The sequence below is a fragment of the Salmo trutta genome, chromosome 3, assembly GCF_901001165.1.
Source record: "Salmo trutta chromosome 3, fSalTru1.1, whole genome shotgun sequence".
Taxonomy (NCBI): domain Eukaryota; kingdom Metazoa; phylum Chordata; class Actinopteri; order Salmoniformes; family Salmonidae; genus Salmo; species Salmo trutta.
In genome coordinates, this window is record NC_042959.1 from 46,777,602 (window position 1) to 46,796,059 (window position 18,458).

At 44.4% G+C, this 18,458-nt stretch overlaps 2 protein-coding genes across 6 annotated transcripts in view; both read left to right on the forward strand.

Moving 5' to 3' along the window:
• Positions 1-1,889: 1,889 nt before the first annotated feature.
• si:ch211-154o6.3 (F-box/WD repeat-containing protein 7) lies at positions 1,890-16,085 on the forward strand. 3 transcript variants are annotated; one of them, XM_029736273.1, is made up of 13 exons: positions 1,890-2,087; positions 3,550-3,668; positions 4,261-4,493; positions 6,674-6,797; positions 7,109-7,230; positions 7,884-7,970; positions 9,721-9,810; positions 10,308-10,396; positions 13,034-13,253; positions 13,382-13,504; positions 13,785-13,950; positions 14,761-14,867; positions 15,744-16,085. In XM_029736273.1, the coding sequence occupies exons 2-13, from the start codon at positions 3,655-3,657 to the stop codon at positions 15,827-15,829; spliced, it is 1,461 nt and encodes a 486-aa protein (XP_029592133.1). In that variant the 5' UTR covers positions 1,890-2,087; positions 3,550-3,654; the 3' UTR covers positions 15,830-16,085. The 3 variants fall into 3 exon arrangements, with proteins under 3 accessions (XP_029592133.1, XP_029592129.1, XP_029592132.1); XM_029736269.1 differs by having other exon boundaries at positions 1,891-2,289; XM_029736272.1 differs by having other exon boundaries at positions 1,893-2,289; positions 14,761-14,849.
• A 104-nt stretch (positions 16,086-16,189) lies between these two features.
• The window catches only part of LOC115176350 (PILR alpha-associated neural protein), a 7,012-nt gene continuing 4,743 nt past the window's right edge, over positions 16,190-18,458 (forward strand). For 2 of the 3 annotated variants that reach the window (XM_029736301.1, XM_029736291.1), the window contains exons 1-3: positions 16,190-17,100; positions 17,341-17,756; positions 18,364-18,442. In XM_029736301.1, coding sequence (XP_029592161.1) covers positions 17,090-17,100; positions 17,341-17,756; positions 18,364-18,442 — 506 coding nt within the window. In that variant the 5' untranslated portion in view covers positions 16,190-17,089. The remainder of the gene's footprint in view (positions 17,101-17,340; positions 17,757-18,363; positions 18,443-18,458) is intronic. The other variant, XM_029736282.1, reaches the window with a different exon arrangement.

The following is an 18,458-nucleotide window of genomic DNA, read 5'->3' on the forward strand; positions in this document are numbered from 1 at the left end:
ACAAAATACTCCATAATGTCAAAGGGAAAAGAAAATTCTACACATTTGTACAAATTAATAGAAAATGTATAACTAAACTATAGTTGTCGCATAAGTGTTTACCCCCTTCGTTTAGGCAATCCTAAATTAGTTTCGAAGTAACATTTGGGGCTACTCCCGAGTGGCGCATCTGTAAAATTACAACAGACCCGGGTTCGATCCCGGCCTGTGTCACAACCGGCAGTGACCGGGAGTCCCATAGGGCAGTGCACAATTGGCCCAGCGTTGTCCGGGTTAGGGGAGGGTTTGGCTGGTGGGGGGCTTTACTTGGCTCATCGCGCTCTAGCAACTCCTTGTACTGGTCCGGGCGGATGATGTATTAAATGATGCTGTGGATGATGTATTAAACTACTTAGACACATCAAAGATGCAGTCTTCCTTCTGAACTGAGCTGCAGGACAGGAAATAAACTGCTTAGGGATGTCACTGTGAGGTCGTTGGTGATTTTAAAACAGCTACAGAGTTCAATGGCTGTGATGGTAAAAAAAACAGGATGGATCAACAGCATTGTAGTAACCTAATTTACAGAGTGAAAAGAATAATACAAATATACAGAAAAAATATTCCAAAACATGCATATGTATGCAACAAGGCACTAAAGTAATACTGCAAAAAAAATACACTGCAAAATAATTAACATTTTGGCCTTATGTTTGAGGCAAATCCAACACAACACATCACTCAGTAACTGCCTCCTTATTTTCAAGCATGGTGGTGGCTGCATCATGGTATGTGTACGCTTGACATCGACAAAGACTGCAGAGTTTTTCAGGATGAAAATAAATGTGATGGAGCTAAACACAGGCAAACTCTTAGAGAAAAACCTGCTTCAGTCTGCTTTACACCAGACTGGGAAATGAATTCACCTTTCAACAGGACAATAACCAACAACACAAAGCCAAATCTACACTGGAGTTGCTTCCCAAGAAGACAGTGAATGTTCCTGAGTGGCCAAGTTACAGTTTTGACTTAAATCTGCTTGGCAAGACTGGAAAATTGCTGTCTAGCTATAATCCCCAACACCTTGACAAAGCTTGAAGAATTTTGAAAAGAATAGTGGGCAAATGTGGCACAATACAGGTATACAAAGCTCTTATGAGACTTACCCAAGAAGACTCACAGCTGTAATCATTGTCAAAGGCGTTTCTAACATGTATTGACTGAGAGGGTGTATACTTATCTAATCAAGATATAGTAGTGTTTTATTTTTCTTCCACTTCGACATTATAGACTATTTCATGTAGATAGTTGCCAAAAAGAAGAATTAGTCTAAATCTATTTGAATCCTACTTTGTAACACAATAAAATGTGAAGAAATCCAAGGGGGGTGTAGACTTTTATAGGCACTGTACACAGACTAGACATATAAATCATGTTTACTATGGAAGTTATTACAACTAATTACAACAAATGGTGCATATTGGCATTATGGTTGAGCACTTATTTGTTATTGAATTAAATGGCTATTTAAATGTTTTATCTCACAAACGGAATTATTGAAGACCAAGTCCTATTCTCATACACTGAATATAAATAATTATTCAGTTATAACACCAAACATTGTTAGGCTATAACAAAAGGCACATATTGGCACAGAAATTCAATCTTATCAAATCAGTCACTGGAGGGGAGGGAGTGAACGAGGGTAGAAATGAAGGAGCACATTTAATAAAATGAAACGCTGCCTTGGTATTTAGATTTTATAAATTAAGTTCCTCTCCATTCCACCTGGTGTCACTGTAAACCAGAGCAATGGCTGTAACCGTCCGGAAGACCAGAGAAGAAGTTAATAAAGCGCCTGTGCTTGTTTGAGATCTACTACGTTGCAGTCAGACTGCGCAGAATCACTGATCTACATAGATCGTCTCTTGGGAAAAACAACTGCTCGTTATGTGGTGAAGATTAGCGAATTTGCGCAGATCCTTGCTCAAATGTATCCCCTCAAACACGCTCACACAGGCTATCCACCATTGTTGTCATCAGCGATGAGACACGTCAATGGGAACAATTGACTGGACGGAGAAAGGACAACAAACTAGTGAAACACGGTAGAAACACTTAAACATGAATGTTGCATGACCCACAAGCCTAGTGAAACATTGTAGACCTAATAATCTCGAACAGTTGTTGGTGCTTGTAGAGTAAGGGTTTCAGATGGGGGAGGTGAGAAAACTCCAGAAGAAACTGAGACAGATTGAGAATCTGGAGATGAAAATATCTCAATCTCTCACTCCAGAAGAAAGAGTTAAGGTACAGAACACGACTTCACTTCTAATCTTCAGCCATAGTTTTAATATCAGTCGTGTCATGAGCGCACCGGTTCTTAATTCCACAATCCTGAATAGATTTCCCTTGGTACTAATACTCCCGGATATGACTGTACTCGTTCCCAAGAGAGATCTTGATGTAGCACCTTAATCCTCCAATACAATCTTGCAGGTTACATTTTACATTATTACACTCTCGGTCGTGAGTGAGTTCAATTGAGGCCAACCTAGCTGGAGCACACCAAGACTGAACAGCTGATCATTAAATAACTTCACTCATGTGAGATAGAGAATAGGCTCGCTCGCTCGATCGTCATCTTTAGAAATATAGTGGTAAATAACTTGCGTTCTCATTGGGGTTTGGCCGTGTTTTAGATCAACCTCATCTACACTGGCACTATATATCAAATGTAAGCATGACATGATACCCTTCTCTTGTGGCGAGATGTATCATGCCTTTATATATGTTGATTTAGTGTCATTGGGGTTTTGGCAATCTGAATCACCATGTAAAGGGTAGGGAGGGGATTGCGTTTATAAACCTTGGATTGCTGATGCTATGAGAGGATTTGAAGCCACCGGTCGGCCATATTGGCACTCCCTAGCAGGAGACCTCCATAGGCATGATTGGAATTCTACAGTATTTCAATTAAATGTTTCTAGGACAAAATGACATGTATTTAAGTATTTTTGTTGTAGTGGGGACAGTGACATTAGTACCCGCAAAAAAAGACTTTGTAGATCTTTATTTTAAAACAATTATGTTTAGCTCACATTATATCATTTGAAAGTATACATTAAGGTGCCTGTAATAGAATAATTGTGTCAAAAACGAATGTAAACATTAATAAATACATTTATGTAGCTTCCAAAATATTTTTTACAATTGAGGAGTGCCAAGATTGCTGCGCGGTGGCTTCAATACAGCACCCCCTGTCAGTCATTCGGGGTTTATACGAATCGTTGGGGGGGCACATATCAATAGTCTACAGTGGTCATTTTGTCTCCTTTCCTTCATCTGCTCTGATCTGGAAACATAGTTCTGTAATGGATGGATGTCTACTCACTGTCTTTTATCAGTCCATCTCTTCTCAGATCAGTCTAGATGAAGGAGGAGCGACGTTGGACTATTGAGACGTACCCAGGGAGACTTCTACGGTCATGCATGTTGTTATTAACCTAAATTATGGGCTCAAACAAATCTAAGCCCAACCCCCCCCCCCCCCCCCCCCTCTATCTTCAGATCTCCAGGAAGGCGGAGCTCCGCACCAGATTGGCTGAACTTCTGCTGCAGCTTTCTGGCCCCCAGCAAACTCCGGGGATTGTGGGAGGAGGAAAACATGAGAAGATGAAAAGACAAGTGTAAGGAAAGAGAGAGAGAGAGAGGGGAGATTAACATCCCTGTTCACAAGCTGTAACATTCGCTTTGATGCTTTGATCTGGCTTGAGTCTATCCGACATAGGTCAAAGTCAGTCAGTCATTCTTTCAAGGCATCCTAATGTATTGGAGTAGTAGAGGGGATAGTACGCCATGTAGCCATCACTTAGGGATTCCTTCCACCGAGTTACGACTGGGCACACTCTCCCAGGGCTTTGGAATATCAAGGGAATACCAGGGGAAATGTCCTTATCACGAAGTAGTATAAAGACATGATAATGAAAATGATAGTGATCATCCGTTAATCAAAGATACAACGACAACGTCAATCTGTTTTCCATGCCGTGGCGACAACTGTATATTTATGCACTTTGAGATTATACTTGTAATGAAGTGCTATAGAAATGTAATAAAGGATTGTCATTATTTGTAAACTTGCTTGTGTGTCTATGGCTTAGCCTATGCGCTGTTCTGTATGTCTGTGCACATGATGTTTCCCTGAATGTGACCGCACTGTCAATTCACTCTTGGTATTTGGTGTGTTTTTTTTGTGTGTTTTTTTTTGCTCGGGCACAGTGAAGCCACCTCTGAGGCTCTTCCATCACACAGCCCCTCTGCTACCAAGATCCCCAAGGGAGAAGCAGAGCCGACAGGCCGACAGAAGAAGACAGGCAGTCAGAAGGAGACGGTAACAAGGGGAGAGACAGGAAGAAAGGAGACGGGAGGACGGAGAGAGACAGGAGCAGGGGGAGAGCAGTCAGAGCCCTGTCTAGCTGTGACCGACACAAGCCCCAAGGAGAACCAGGAAGGTGGGGTTACCTTTAAACTAGGGTTTGTTAGATTATGTAGACACATACTCATTGGTATCTCACAAATGTATTGTGATTGAAGTAAAGAAAATATGGAATCAGCTTGGTAGGCTCCCAGAAATTATATTACAAATAGTTAACGTTTCGATCCATCCTTCCCTCCTGGGTTGAGTTCATTAGGGTCCACTGTGGGCACACTGTAGCAAAACGCTTCAGAACGACAAACCAAAACAACCATTTCATGAGTTCAGATCGTACCTACCTGTTTCAGACTGTTCTCTTCTGCTTCGTGCCTAATGAACACAAGCCTGATCTGTCTGTACTGTTTGTTTCCTAGAAACAGAATTAGTTGCATGCTCAAGAGCTGACAAATACGTGTACAGTAGTTATTGATCAACTAAGGTTAGAGAAGTGTTGAGTCAACCATGGCTATTATAGTCTCTCCCAACGTCCCTGACCAGGCCGGAGGCCAGGGCCTGCATTCACCAAGTGTCTCAGAATAGGTGCGCTGATCTAGTATTAGTTTAGCCTTTAAGGTCATACTGAATAAGATTGTATAGACAGATTCTAGATCAGCACCTACTCTGAGACGCTTTGTGGATACTTTCCCAGGTCCCTCCCTGTCTTATTCTTGATGATCTTAAAGGCAAAAACGGATCCTAGATCAGTGTCTATTTTGACTTCATTCCCTCATTAACGCCACCCCCTTTATGCGCGATGTAACGATGAATAAGGTCGAGCAACCTGTCGGTTCCAAGCGGAATAACATCTTTGTTATTTTTCCCAATAGAAATATCACCGTTCTCCATGCACTGTAATTTACAAATTGATAAGAGTTATTGATAAGATCCAGGTGAAGTAAGCCGCTTAGATAAGGGGATTGTAAATATGAATAGACAATTGTTTCAGATCTATTTTAACTTATGATCACTGGAGACAAATGTGAAACCAGTCATGTGGCAGCAAACTAAAGCATATGGACATATCAACTTTCCCACAGTGACGTTTCTAAAATGAAGGCCTCGTAACTTTGCTGGAATAACATTTGGAGACCCAAGCTGTAGGCTTCTGTAGCCATGCGCAAATGAGAGCATAGCGCCAAACCTAGAGAGTTGATTTATGGTTTCTAGAGTGTTTTAATTAGATCTACTTTTTTCCCCTGTATGTTTTACAATTTGCATCGTGTTAAATATTAGCCACTATCGGTAGCCACCGTCAGTTATACCCACACATATTTATAACGGTCACTTTAGTGTTTGTTTCCTTACATTTTGCATCATTCCATTACACAGTTAGTTGACCTTTCTTTCCTCTGTCACGTTCGTGTGGTTGTTCCTGAGGGATCGCAAGCAATAGTGGATCATACTGGGCTAACTAACGTATTACAAGTTGTGCAGTCATCTGCGACATGTAGCCTATTGGAATCATTATGGACGGCAGACCATAAATACAGTACACGTAGCAGTTTAAGCTTGGAGACTGGCGCATGGTTCACAACGACTGGACTGTTCTCGTCACAGTTCCATGATTAGTGAGGATTATTAGGGTCGAGTTATAGGACTACTTTTCAAACCCTATCGTACACTTTTCTCACCTTTCAATAGTTCATGGATTGATTCATTGAATATGGCAACTTTCAGGATGAATCAAACCACTGTATTTTTGATTCACCAATATATTTTTTTGCGTAAATGCTCTCCAAACCTGTTTTTTTTATTATTCATAAATGCTTTCCTAACCCTAAAAAGATCAAGAGTATTTTTAAGTCGAAGGAGACAAATATTTGTGTTCTTACATAGCTTTCTTTCATTGATCCCTAATTTTCTGAACAGTTCTCTCAATATATTCTAGTGAGTCTGTGAAACTAAATTCTAATTAAAGGTACACCAAATTTAAAGGGATGGCTTTATATAAATGTACTGAAACCCCTTTTGAATGAAAACTCTAGGGGAAATCTGTCGGCCATCAAGTGGAAGGGTTTTCCGCGGTTGATTTAAATGTATTCAGCGCACGCAAGGGAACCACGCCTGCAAAGCCCGTTACGCACACACATCTGAATACCAGCTACTGAGAAGTGCATAAGAAAGGCGTACAAGTCTGAATCTGTCCCTTTGTAAAAAAGTTCACGCAAGACTTGGGTTCTGGGTTCATGATGATTCTGATGGGTCCCCTTTTTTCAGATGCCGAGTTTACATCTCTCAAAGCATCATGGGAGAAAGCCAAGTTTCGCTTGAGGTCGCTGGAGGGTCACAGTGACATCGTCACCTGTGTGGTTGCTGTTGACAACCTGGTGATCTCCGGCAGGTAAGTGAGTCATTCTCCGATTTAATAATAGATCGCATAACTGTGAATAATTCAATTAATTTCTTTCTTTCTCCCTCCTCCTCTCTCTGTAACTCTTGACATGCTAATTCCCCGCCCCCCCCCCATACACTCTGAGCCATTCTCGCCTGAACAGAGTGTTATTGAACTACTTGAACCTTGTCTGCTCTCACTCTCTGTCTCCCTCTGTCTCTCTCTGTCTCTCTGTCTCTCGCTGTCTCTCTCTGTCTCACACTCATTTTATCTCTCTCCGTTGTTCTCTCCATCTCTCTCTCTCTATTTCTCTCTCCCAGTCGAGACACAACAGTAAAGGTGTGGCACGTTCCTACGGCAACCGAGCAGCGGAATCTGGGAGGTCACACTGGTGGAGTCACCTGTCTGTCTGCCCCTCTGCCTGAATACTGTAGGAGACTCGGTAGGGAATGGACATATATACATACACACACATACACCCCTATGTCTTACTATACTAACCCTAACTCCTAACCCTAACTCTAATTCTAACCCTAAACCTAACCCCTAAGCCAAAAATAGCCTGTATACAAGTGAGGACCTGTTTACTATTCGTGTGAGGACTTCTGGTTCTCACAAGTATAGTAAAACGTGTATACACACACACACTTATATTTCAGGCAGTGTAATTATAGTTTTAGTTCATCAGGTCAAATCCACAGAGAGAACTAGCAGCAGTAGACACTCTGAGTTACTCTCATTCTGACTGAAGGAGGGATCGTGCCACTACTTGAACTTCTCTGGCCTTTCTGTCGCTCCACCCACGCTCCCCCTCTCCCTATCTCCATCTGACTCTCTCCAGGTTTTTTCTCTGATTCCATGAGCTAGAACTCTGGAACGTATCATATTAAATCAATAACAACATGGATGTTAATTATATGCATACTGACTATGAACTGTACAATGACAACAACAAAAAAATGATTATTATTCCCTCCCCCACATATTCTCTCCATCTCTTTCTTCCGTTCAACGCCCCCTTGTCTCTTCCCCTCCTTTCCCCCCTCTCCTCCCTACTGTCAATCTCTCTCTCTCTCTCTCTCTCTCTCTCTCTAGCCTGGGAACTGTCTCTGGGAGACAAGGAGAGGTTTATCCTGAGTGGTTCAGCAGACTGTTGTGTGAGGATCTGGGCTTTAAGCACGGGTGAGTTCACTACATACATACATACATACATACAGTGAGGGAAAAAAGTATTTGATCCCCTGCTGATTTTGTACGTTTGCCCACGGACAAAGAAATGATCAGTCTATAATTTTAATGGTAGGTTTATTTGAACAGTGAGACAGAATAACAACAAAAAAATCCAGAAAAACGCATGTCAAAAATGTTAGAAATTGATTTGCATTTTAATGAGGGAAATAAGTATTTGACCCCCTCTCAATCAGAAAGATTTCTGGCTCCCAGGTGTCTTTTATACAGGTAACGAGCTGAGATTAGGAGCACACTCTTGAAGGGAGTGCTCGTAATCTCAGTTTGTTACCTGTATAAAAGACACCTGTCCACAGAAGCAATCAATCAATCAGATTCCAAACTCTCCACCATGGCCAAGACCAAAGAGCTCTCCAAGGATGTCCGGGACAAGATTGTAGACCTACACAAGGCTGGAATGGGCTACAAGACCATCGCCAAGCAGCTTGGTGAGAAGGTGAAAACAGTTGGTGCGATTATTCGCAAATGGAAGAAACACAAAAGAACTGTCAATCTCCCTCGGCCTGGGGCTTCATGCAAGATCTCACCTCGTGGAGTTGCAATGATCATGAGAACGGTGAGGAATCAGCCCAGAACTACACGGGAGGATCTTGTCAATGATCTCAAGGCAGCTGGGACCATAGTCACCAAGAAAACAATTGGTAACACACTACGCCTTGAAGGACTGAAATCCTGCAGCGCCCGCAAGGTCCCCCTGCTCAAGAAAGCACATATACATGCCCGTCTGAAGTTTGCCAATGAACATCTGAATGATTCAGAAGACAACTGGGTGAAAGTGTTCTGGTCAGATGAGACCAAAATGGAGCTCTTTGGCATCAACTCAACTCGCCGTGTTTGGAGGAGGAGGAATGCTGCCTATGACCCCAAGAACACCATCCCCACCGTCAAACATGGAGGTGGAAACATTATGCTTTGGGGGTGTTTTTCTGCTAAGGGGACAGGACAACTTCGCCGCATCAAAGGGACGATGGACGGGGCCATGTACAGTAAAATCTTGGGTGAGAACCTCCTTCCCTCAGCCAGGGCATTGAAAACGGGTCGTGGATTGGTATTCCAGCATGACAATGACCCAAAACACACGGCCAAGGCAACAAAGGAGTGGCTCAAGAAGAAGCACATTAAGGTCCTGGAGTGGCCTAGCCAGTCTCCAGACCTTAATCCCATAGAAAATCTGTGGAGGGAGCTGAAGGTTCGAGTTGCCAAACGACTTGGAGAAGATCTGGAAAGAGGAGTGGGAAAAATCCCTCCTGAGATGTGTGCAAACCTGGTGGCCAACTACAAGAAACGTCTGACCTCTGTGATTGCCAACAAGGGTTTTGCCACCAAGTACTAAGTCATGTTTTGCAGAGGGGTCAAATACTTATTTCCCTCATTAAAATGCAAATCAATTTATAACATTTTTGACATGCGTTTTTCTGGATTTTTTTGTTGTTATTCTGTCTCTCACTGTTCAAATAAACCTACCATTAAAATTATAGACTGATAATTTCTTTGTCAGTGGGCAAACATACAAAATCAGCAGGGGATCAAATACTTTTTTCCCTCACTGTACATACACAGTCTGAGCCCTACAGCTTTGTCTGGGTGAGTGCCCTGTGTGCGTCTGTGTGTGTGTGTGTGTGCCTACGTAATTCCATCTGGGTGTTGTGGACAATTAAATCAGTCTTCCCCTCTCTCCATCCAGGCCAGTGTGTAAAGTCCATCTACACCTTTAACTCGGTGACTGCTCTCTGCTTTGTGCCTGAAGGCGATGGCTACATCATCACTGGATCAGGTTTGCGTGGATGCAGTTTCTGTGGTGGTGGTGGTGGGGGGGTACTTATATGTTTGTGTGTCTGTGACTGTTTATGAGAGACTCAGTGGGCCAGGGGTAGGCAACCCTGTTCCTGGGGTGCCGCAGGTACTGAAGGATTTTGTTCCAACACACCTGGTCTTTCATGTCGGTTAAATAAAAAACACGGATGTGCCTGCGGCACTCCAGGACCAGGGTTGTCTAACCCTACAGCTGACAGTAAGTGGAGTTAGACTGACAGAGGCAGACAAGTGAGGAGACTCAGGCTCACAGGTATTTATGCAAGACATCAGTAATGTCTGCCAGCAACTGTCAGGCCTACTTAACCTCTCTTCCTCTCCCTGTCTCTCTCTCCCGCTTGCTCTTTACCATCCCTCTCCTCTCTCTTTTCCCATACTCTCACCCTCCCTCCATCTCTCTCACTCCATCTCGCTCTCTCCCTGTCTCACTCTTTACCCCCTCCCTCTCTCTGTCTGCAGATGGGGGTAAAGTCCAGGCCTGGAGCTGGCAAACCATGGACAACTGTCAATCAATCAACGCCCATAAGGAGGCTGTGACCTCCCTACAGGTGGCTGCCATAATCAAGAGCCAATAGTGTCACATTCTAGGCTTTTAAGATATAGTGCTTCTGTAACTATGGTTGTGTTCAAACGGAAGAAAATGGACTGAAACTGGTCCAATAACAAATGCTAATTTTAGTTTTCTGCCCTAATGAACATAAACTTGTGTTTTCATCAAGGCCTTGCTGAAATTAAAGCGAATATTTCCGCACCGTTGCCAGATCTGTGTGTGCTTTAGCCAACTAGTTGTTGTCACGCCAAACAAATTGGCTGAGGCAGAAACAAAAATGGCAGCCTGAAGGACCAAATATCTTGTTCTCCTTATATGCTACACACTTGCAGGCAGTGTGGAAATAAATTATTTAAAATAAATTAAGATATATTGATTCCAAAGAGGTTCAAAAGAGTATTCAGTGCTCTTTTCCTCATTACTTTCAAATATAAATACAGTATATTTGCGAGGATAGAGGATCAGAAATGGACTACAGTGGCTTGCGAAAGTATTCACCCCCCTTTGGCATTTTTCCTATTTTGTTGCCTTACAACCTGGAATTGAAATTGATATTTTGGGGGTTTGTATCATTTGATTTACACAACATGAAACAAACAAGAAATAAGACAAAAAAGAACAGAGAACTTGAGCGTACATAACTATTCACCCCCCCCCCCAAAGTCCTTACTTTGTAGAGCCACCTTTTGCAATTACAGCTGGAAGTCTCTTGGGGTATGTCTCTATAAGCTTGGCTCATCTAGCCTTTGGAATTTTTGCCCATTCTTCAAGGCAAAACTGCTCCAGCTCCTTCAAGTTGGATGGGTTCTGCTGGTGTACGGCAATCTTTAAGTCATACCACAGATTCTCAATTGGATTGAGGTCTGGGCTTTGACTCGGCTATTCCAAGACATTTAAATGTTTCCCCTTAAACCACTCGAGTGTTGCTTTAGCAGTATGCTTAGGGTCATTGTCCTGCTGGAAGGTGAACCTCCATCCCAGTCTCAAATCTCTGGAAGAATGAAACAGATTTCCCAGTATTTAGCACCATCCATTATTCCTTCAATTCTGACCGGTTTTCCAGTCCCTGCCGATGAAAAACAGCCCCACAGCAGGATGCTGCCACCACCATGCTTCACTGTGGGGATGGTGGATCTCGGGGGGTGATGAGGTGTTGGGTTTGCGCCAGACATGGCGTTTTCCTTGATGGCCAAAAAGCTCAATTTTGGTCTCATCTGACCAGAGTACCTTCTTCCATATGTTTTGGGAGTCTCCCACATGCCTTTTGGCGAACACCAAACGCGTTTGCTTATTTTTGTCTTTAAGCAATGGCTTTTTTCTGGCCACTCTTCCGTAAAGCCCAGCTCTGTGGAGTGTATGGCTTAAAGTGGTCCTATGGACAGATACTCCAATCTCCACTGTGGAGCTTTGCAGCTCCTTCAGGGTTATCTTTGGTCTCTTTGTTGCCTATCTGATTAATGCCCTCCTTGCCTGGTCCGTGAGTTTTGGTGGGTGGCCCTCTCTTGGCAGGTTTGTTGTGGTGCCATGTTCTTTCCATTGTTTAATAATGGATTTAATGGTGCTCCGTGGGATGTTCAAAGTTTGGGATATTTTTTTTATAACCCAACCCTGATCTGTACTTCTCCACAACTTTACCCTGACCTGTTTGGAGAGCTTTTTGGTCTTCATGGTGCCGGTTGTTTGGTGGTGTTGCAGACTCTGGGGCCTTTCAGAACAGGTGTATATATACTGAGATCATGTGACAGATCATGTGACACTTAGATTGCACACAGGTGGACTTTATTTAACTAATTATGTGACTTCTGAAGGTAATTGGTTGCACCAGATCTTATTCAGGGACTTCATAGCAAAGGGGGTGAATACATATGCATGCACCACTTTTTTTTTTTTTTTAACAAGTTATTTTTTTCATTTCACTTCACCAATTTGGACTATTTTGTGTATGTCCATTACATGAAATCCAAATTAATTTAAATTACAGGTTGTAACACAACAAAATAGGAAAACTGCCAAGGGGAATGAATACTTTTGCAAGGCACTGTATATATGTTTGGCTAAAATACTTTGTAAGGTTCCTTGGGGGCGTAAGCTATTTTAATACATAGTTTAAATGTCCAATGTAGCTGGTTTATCTCAATATCAAATAATTTCTTGGTAACAATTAAGTACCTTACTGTGATTGTTTTCAATTAGCAAAGAGCCAATTCTGTCTGGGAGTGGTCTGAGTGGGGAGGGGAAAACTGAAAACTAGCTGTTATTGGTAGAGAGGTTTGGAACTGTCTCTTTCTTATTGGTCTATTAACTAATTTGATACCAGGCATGCCAAAACGCCATCCCACCAAAACAGGCTGACATTTTCGGCAGCCTTTTCAAAAAGCTCTTACACTTAAAGGGCATTATCATAATTTGGGTAATTTCACAGTATTGTTCCAACATCATAGTGTGGAAATATAAATAAAACACAAGAAAATCACGTTTTTATGTGAAATCATGTGAAACCACGCACGCTAGCAGGCATACACGCACAGACACACACATGCACACGCACACTCACACACACACACCATATCCATGCATTGTATTCAGCCGCTGCATTCAGTCTCCATGACAACTGCCCCCTATCTATCCTCCACAGTCCCAGGGTCCCCTGGTGTTCAGCAGCTCAGCAGAGGGTGGGGTGTCTGTGTGGGAGGGGCTCTGCACCAACCGTGACCCCCTGCAGCTGTTACATCATTGGGACGCAACGGTAACGGGCTGCGGGAGTCAGGAAGGTCGTCTGACCCTCAGTCCCCGTGGTGACAGGCTCTTCGTTGCCTACGGCAGAGCCAACCTCCGGATTCTCAACTGGAGGACAGGTGAGAAGCGGTGTGTGTGCATGCGTGCGTGCACTATATAGAAGAGCCAGATTAATATGGCTTAGTGCTAGACCTTACAGATCTGTGTACTATCTGATGTTTACCGTTCCTCTGTCCAATCACCACAGGCACCGTGTCCAGGCTAACCAATCACAGCAGCATCGCTGGAGTAACAGATTGTGTACATCAGACAGGGGGACTCCTCATTGGCTCATGCTACGATTTGGCGAATGGGGAAAGCACCTTGAACGGTGAGTAAAGCTAACACAACTATTTGTTCCCTGAATATTATGGTACAGTTGCCAACCTATAGAGCCACACTGTTCATAGAATGCATTGTTCCCTAAATCTATTTTGGTTTTCATCAACTTTTTCTATCTACTTTTCTCCTTCTTTCCCTCTCTCTCTCTCTCTCTCTCTCTCTCTCTCTCTCTCTCTCTCTCTCTCTCTCTCTCTCTCTCTCTCTCTCTCTCTCTCTCTCTCTCTCTCTCTCTCTCTCTCTATCTCCTTTTCTCCTTCCATCTCTCCCAGTGTTCTCTCTACCTCAGTGCAAGTACCTGGCCTCGCTGACCTGGGCGGATGCTCCGAGAATCCTTTGCTTTGCGGCGTGGCTCACGGGCAGTGGGGGTCACCGCTGGGTCACCGGGGGTCGTGCCCTTACGGTGTGGGAGCAGCTCCCCAGCTCCGGGAAGCAGAGGTGGGCTCAACACCTTTCTGTCAGTACTCCTCTAGGTCAATGAATACTGATCTGATGTTTTAATGATTTGCAGTTTAATAGAACTCAGAAGTTCTTTATGGGTGCACCTGACAAAAAGTTCACTGTTACTCATGTGCCCCTCACCTCACTTCTTCATGTACTTTACACTAAACCAATGTCAGTTGAATAATATTTATTTGTCGTTTTTATAAAAGAGAGGGGTCTCCCTTATTTTTTTGTGTGTTTTTGTTTAACGTATAGGACAGTGTAGAATAACGGGGAAGAGAGAAGAGAGATTCTTCCGAAGTAGTGATGGAACTGGGATTTGATCCCATGCTTGTAGGCTACTGACATATGAGTACCACAGTGGAAATAAGCCTTCTGGCTAGAGCAGCATGACACCTTTTAATTATCAAATAAATTACATTTCATATTTGTGCTGAGGGGGTGGGGCTAATCACTAGACAACCCCAGGCCACAGTATGACAAGAATAATATGGACTGTCGGTGTCTAATTGAGCAATAAGGAACGAGGGGGTGTGGTATATGGCCAATATACCACGGCTAAGGGCTGTGCTTAAGCACGACACAATGCGGAGTGCCTGGATACAGCCCTTAGTCGTGGTATATTGGCCATATACCACAAACCCCAGACGTGCCTTATTGCTATTATAAACTGGTTACCAACGTAATTAGAACAGTAAAAATAAATGTTTTTTAATACCTGTGGTACACTGATATACCACGGCTGTCAGCCAATCAGCATTCAGGGCTCGAACCACCCAGTTTCTAATGGTGATGTTGTCACAGGGGTGATGTCACAACGAAGCGAGACAACCGATTGGACGCCTCCCTGATGGAATCAGAGGGAGATTCCGAGGACGAGGAGGACAGTGATGGTGAGGAGTGGGGTGATGGTGAGGAGTGGGGTGATGGTGAGGAGGGGTGTGATGGTGAGGAGGGGTGTGATGGTGAGGAGGGGTGTGATGGTGAGGAGGGGTGTGATGGTGAGGCGGGGGGGGTGATGGTGAGGAGGGGGGTGATGGTGAGGAGGGGGTGATGGCGAGGAGGGGGGTAATGGGGAGGGGGTGATGGTGAGGAGGGGGTTGATGGTGAGGAGGACGGTGATGGTGAGGAGGACGGTGATGGTGAGGAGGAGGGTGATGGTGAGGAGGAGGGTGATGGTGAGGAGGGGGGTGATGGTGAGGAGGGGGGTGATGGTGAGGAGGGGGGTGATGGTGAGGAGGGGGGTGATGGTGAGGAGGAGGGTGATGGTGAGGAGGGGGTTGATGGTGAGGAGGGGGGTGATGGTGAGGAGGAGGGTGATGGTGAGGAGGGGGGTGACAGCGGGCTGAAACACACACACAAGTAATATACATAGATCAGAAAAACTCAAAGCAACACATCTCAAAGGGTTTCTACTGCAAGAAGCCATTGGTTCAAAGTGTCTCCTTTAGCTTCAGCTCTAGACAAAATCTATATAAATCACATCCAAAAAAAGTAGCTGTAAGATTATAGCTAAGTAACTTCAAGACTGATCGCTTTGATAAAGATATGGGCTCGATTCAATCCGTAGCGCTGAAGACCTGCGCTACAGAGGGCTAGAAATGTAAAAGCGATGCATTCACGGCAAACGCTGCATATGTCGGCTCAATCGGAAGTGACCTACAGCGAAGCTCTTCAGCGCTACGGATTGAATCGAGCCCTGAAGATTGAACATGTCAACTTTTTAAAAGAGCATGAACTGGAAAAGGATGTTACGCGTTTAACTATGACTCCCCACGTTACTGTAGATTACGATGATGACAAAGAGGACTACACATCCCAAGATGCACCAGAGTCAGGCTCAACGTCGTGGCTTCGCTGTGTTCTCCAGTGAGAGCCAGTTTCACGCCACCACCAAGCCCAAGACGCTGCGCCACACAGCATGAAGAGCAACGAAGACGAGAGGAAGGGAGTGAGGGGGACAGAGGAGAAGGATAGAGAGAGGGGGGGTGAAGTGTGACAGATTGAGAGAGTGGCGGAGGTGGAAAGAGAGCATACGGAGAGGGAGTGAGTGCGAGCGAGCGAGAGACAGATCCTTTTCTATGTAAATGTTGTTGTTTCACGTATGCAATAAAGCTGTCATACTGTGACCTTCCTGCCTCCAAATATTTCTCCTTCATATGGGGTATCCCTGTGGTGGCACCTCGTTTATTATAATCACTAGTTATTTTGTTCATCACCCCACTCAACCTGTCCTAGTGTAAATGAATGCATATTGATTTTCCTCCACCTCTCTGTCTCGTCTCAGTTTTTTCTAAACAGAACAGAATACTTTTTTCCTCTGCCACAAAATGAGAATATTAATGTCATTTTCTGTATCTTCATTATTTCCTTCCTCAAATACATTTCTTTTTTTTTTGCTGTCCTTTTAATTGAACGGGTTAAAAGCATAATTAGCATTTCAATCTTTCCTACAGTCTCCCTCCGTCCTCCTCCTCGCTCTCTCTCTCTCTCTCTCTCTCTGACTCTACATGTCTCTGTCGCTAAGGCAACCAATGCCTTTTCCTACTCGCTCTCTATATCTCCCCCTTTCTCACTGTCTCCCTCATTCCCTCTCTCTTCAGCCAGAGGTAGGCATGTTAACTGATATCTGTCTAAGTGAATGTGGTGTGCGTGCTTGTGTGACAGTGAGTTGTGGGTGTGTGTGAGAGCGAGATAGAGCGTGTGTTCCTGTCTGTTTGACTGAGTGACAGCGGTAGTAGATATGAAGTCAATCTTTCTGGATCTGAAAGTAGCACCATATGGGATATTGGCCCCATGAATGCGTATGATAAATGTTTTGTGCACAGGTGTGTGCTTGCAAGTCTGATGTGCGAACTGTATAAGCATGTGGCAAAATTAAGAGCTCATTTTGGACAGCCAGGGGTGTGTGTGTGAGTGTGTGTGAGAGAGAGAGAGAGAGAGAGAGAGAGAGGTGTGTGTTTTCCTATACTGCCGTCTATGAGTGTCTGTTTACATTTTCAATATCAGTCCGTCAGAAGAGAAGTGAACCCTCCCTCTCTCTCTTTCGCTCTTCCTCTCTTTTCTTTTTCTTCTTTCCTCCCAGAGAGAGAGATGATCGGAGGAGTTGGGGCTCAGTGAACAGAACGAAGCGATGGAGAGATGGTAAGATGGAGAGAGTGAGTGGCTGTTTAGACAGACACAGAGTCAGACCCTCTGGTTGTATGCATGTTGCATGAGGAGTCCAGTTCGACAGTGGACAATGCATTTGTAGTGTTAATCGTGCTCTATTTCTCTCTCTGTCTCCCTCCTTTTCTCTCCCACCTCTTTCTGCTTCTCTTTATCTCTATCTCCGTCTCTCTCTTCTTTTCTCCTTCCTTCCTTTCTTCTCTCTCTGTCTCTCAGCTCCATCTCTCCTGTCAAACGACTGACCGCCCACCGCTGCCTTTTCTTCCTCCTGGTTGCCGCAGTGACGCGACCCTCAACCTGTAACCGTGACGACGAGGGCGAGGGGCAGGTGGAGGCCTTCTCAGCCCAGCTGTCCGTCACAGGACAGGTCACACCCACCCCTATTTGGTCCGTGGACTGGGGCCCCACACTAGCCCTGGAGGACGAGACGCATCACTTCCTGTCCAGCCAGGAAGCGGACCTGTACCACCATGGCCATGAAGTCCCCACGACAACCGCTGAGGCCTGGCTGCATCATCAGAGTGCACCAGGCAGCGTTTTGCCCCAGGAGCCCCTGGATCTGCTGGAGGCCCCGGACGCAGAGGGAGTAGAGGATGGAGGAAGTGAGGCAGAGGAGAGAGAGCCTGAGGAAGGTGGGCACCATAGAAATCAGTAAAGATTAAAGAGAGAAAGGATTTGTGTTGGTGGGCATGAGAACAGAGTGTTTTGGAACAAAGACATCAGAAGAACTCTGAGGGCATCAAGGGAGTAACTTCAATTCCCACTGGGCTGGCTTTGTGTGGATGGATGGCTGCGTCTTGGTGGTGGAGAATGCTTAATAGAGTTTTCTGAACTCACAAAAACACACACCAAGCGATGGAATGGACGACTTCATTGGCTCATTCTCCTTTGAGTTTCTTTACTGACAGTATGGGAGTTCTCGAAAAGCAGAGCTGTGTTTTTTTTCTTACATCATTGCAGTTGACCTGGGTTATATTCATAAGGCACCAAACGGAAGAGAAATGACTGAAACAGGGATGGTCTACCTGGACTCGTCCAATAAGAAACGCACATTTTTGTTTTCGTTTGCAAAACATTTCAAAGCGTTTTCCGTTGCATGCTCTAATGCACATGACCCTGGTTTTCTTCTAGTGTGCTGATTTGATTGTTCCTTCTATTGTGCTGATTTGATTGTTCCTTGCTGATTCCCAACCATGTGAAAGGTAACTCCTCTCGTGTGTGTGTGTGTGTGTTCTCCAGTGGACCCTCAGTTTTACGTCACAGTGACCATCTCCTCTCTGCTCATCCTGACTGCTGTCATCATAACAGCCAAACTCTGGTAAGAACCCCCCCCC

What these genes read in the sequence shown, in the direction of transcription:
- si:ch211-154o6.3 (XM_029736269.1), top strand. Translation starts at nt 2,194, where the DNA reads ATGGGGGAGGTGAGAAAACTCCAGAAGAAACTGAGACAGATTGAGAAT. An exon ending in GAGAAGATGAAAAGACAAGT is followed by an intron (nt 3,669 to 4,260) that starts GTAAGGAAAGAG and finishes GCTCGGGCACAG; the next exon opens with TGAAGCCACCTCTGAGGCTC. An exon ending in TGGTGAGGAGTGGGGTGATG is followed by an intron (nt 14,868 to 15,743) that starts GTGAGGAGTGGG and finishes ACGTTACTGTAG; the next exon opens with ATTACGATGATGACAAAGAG.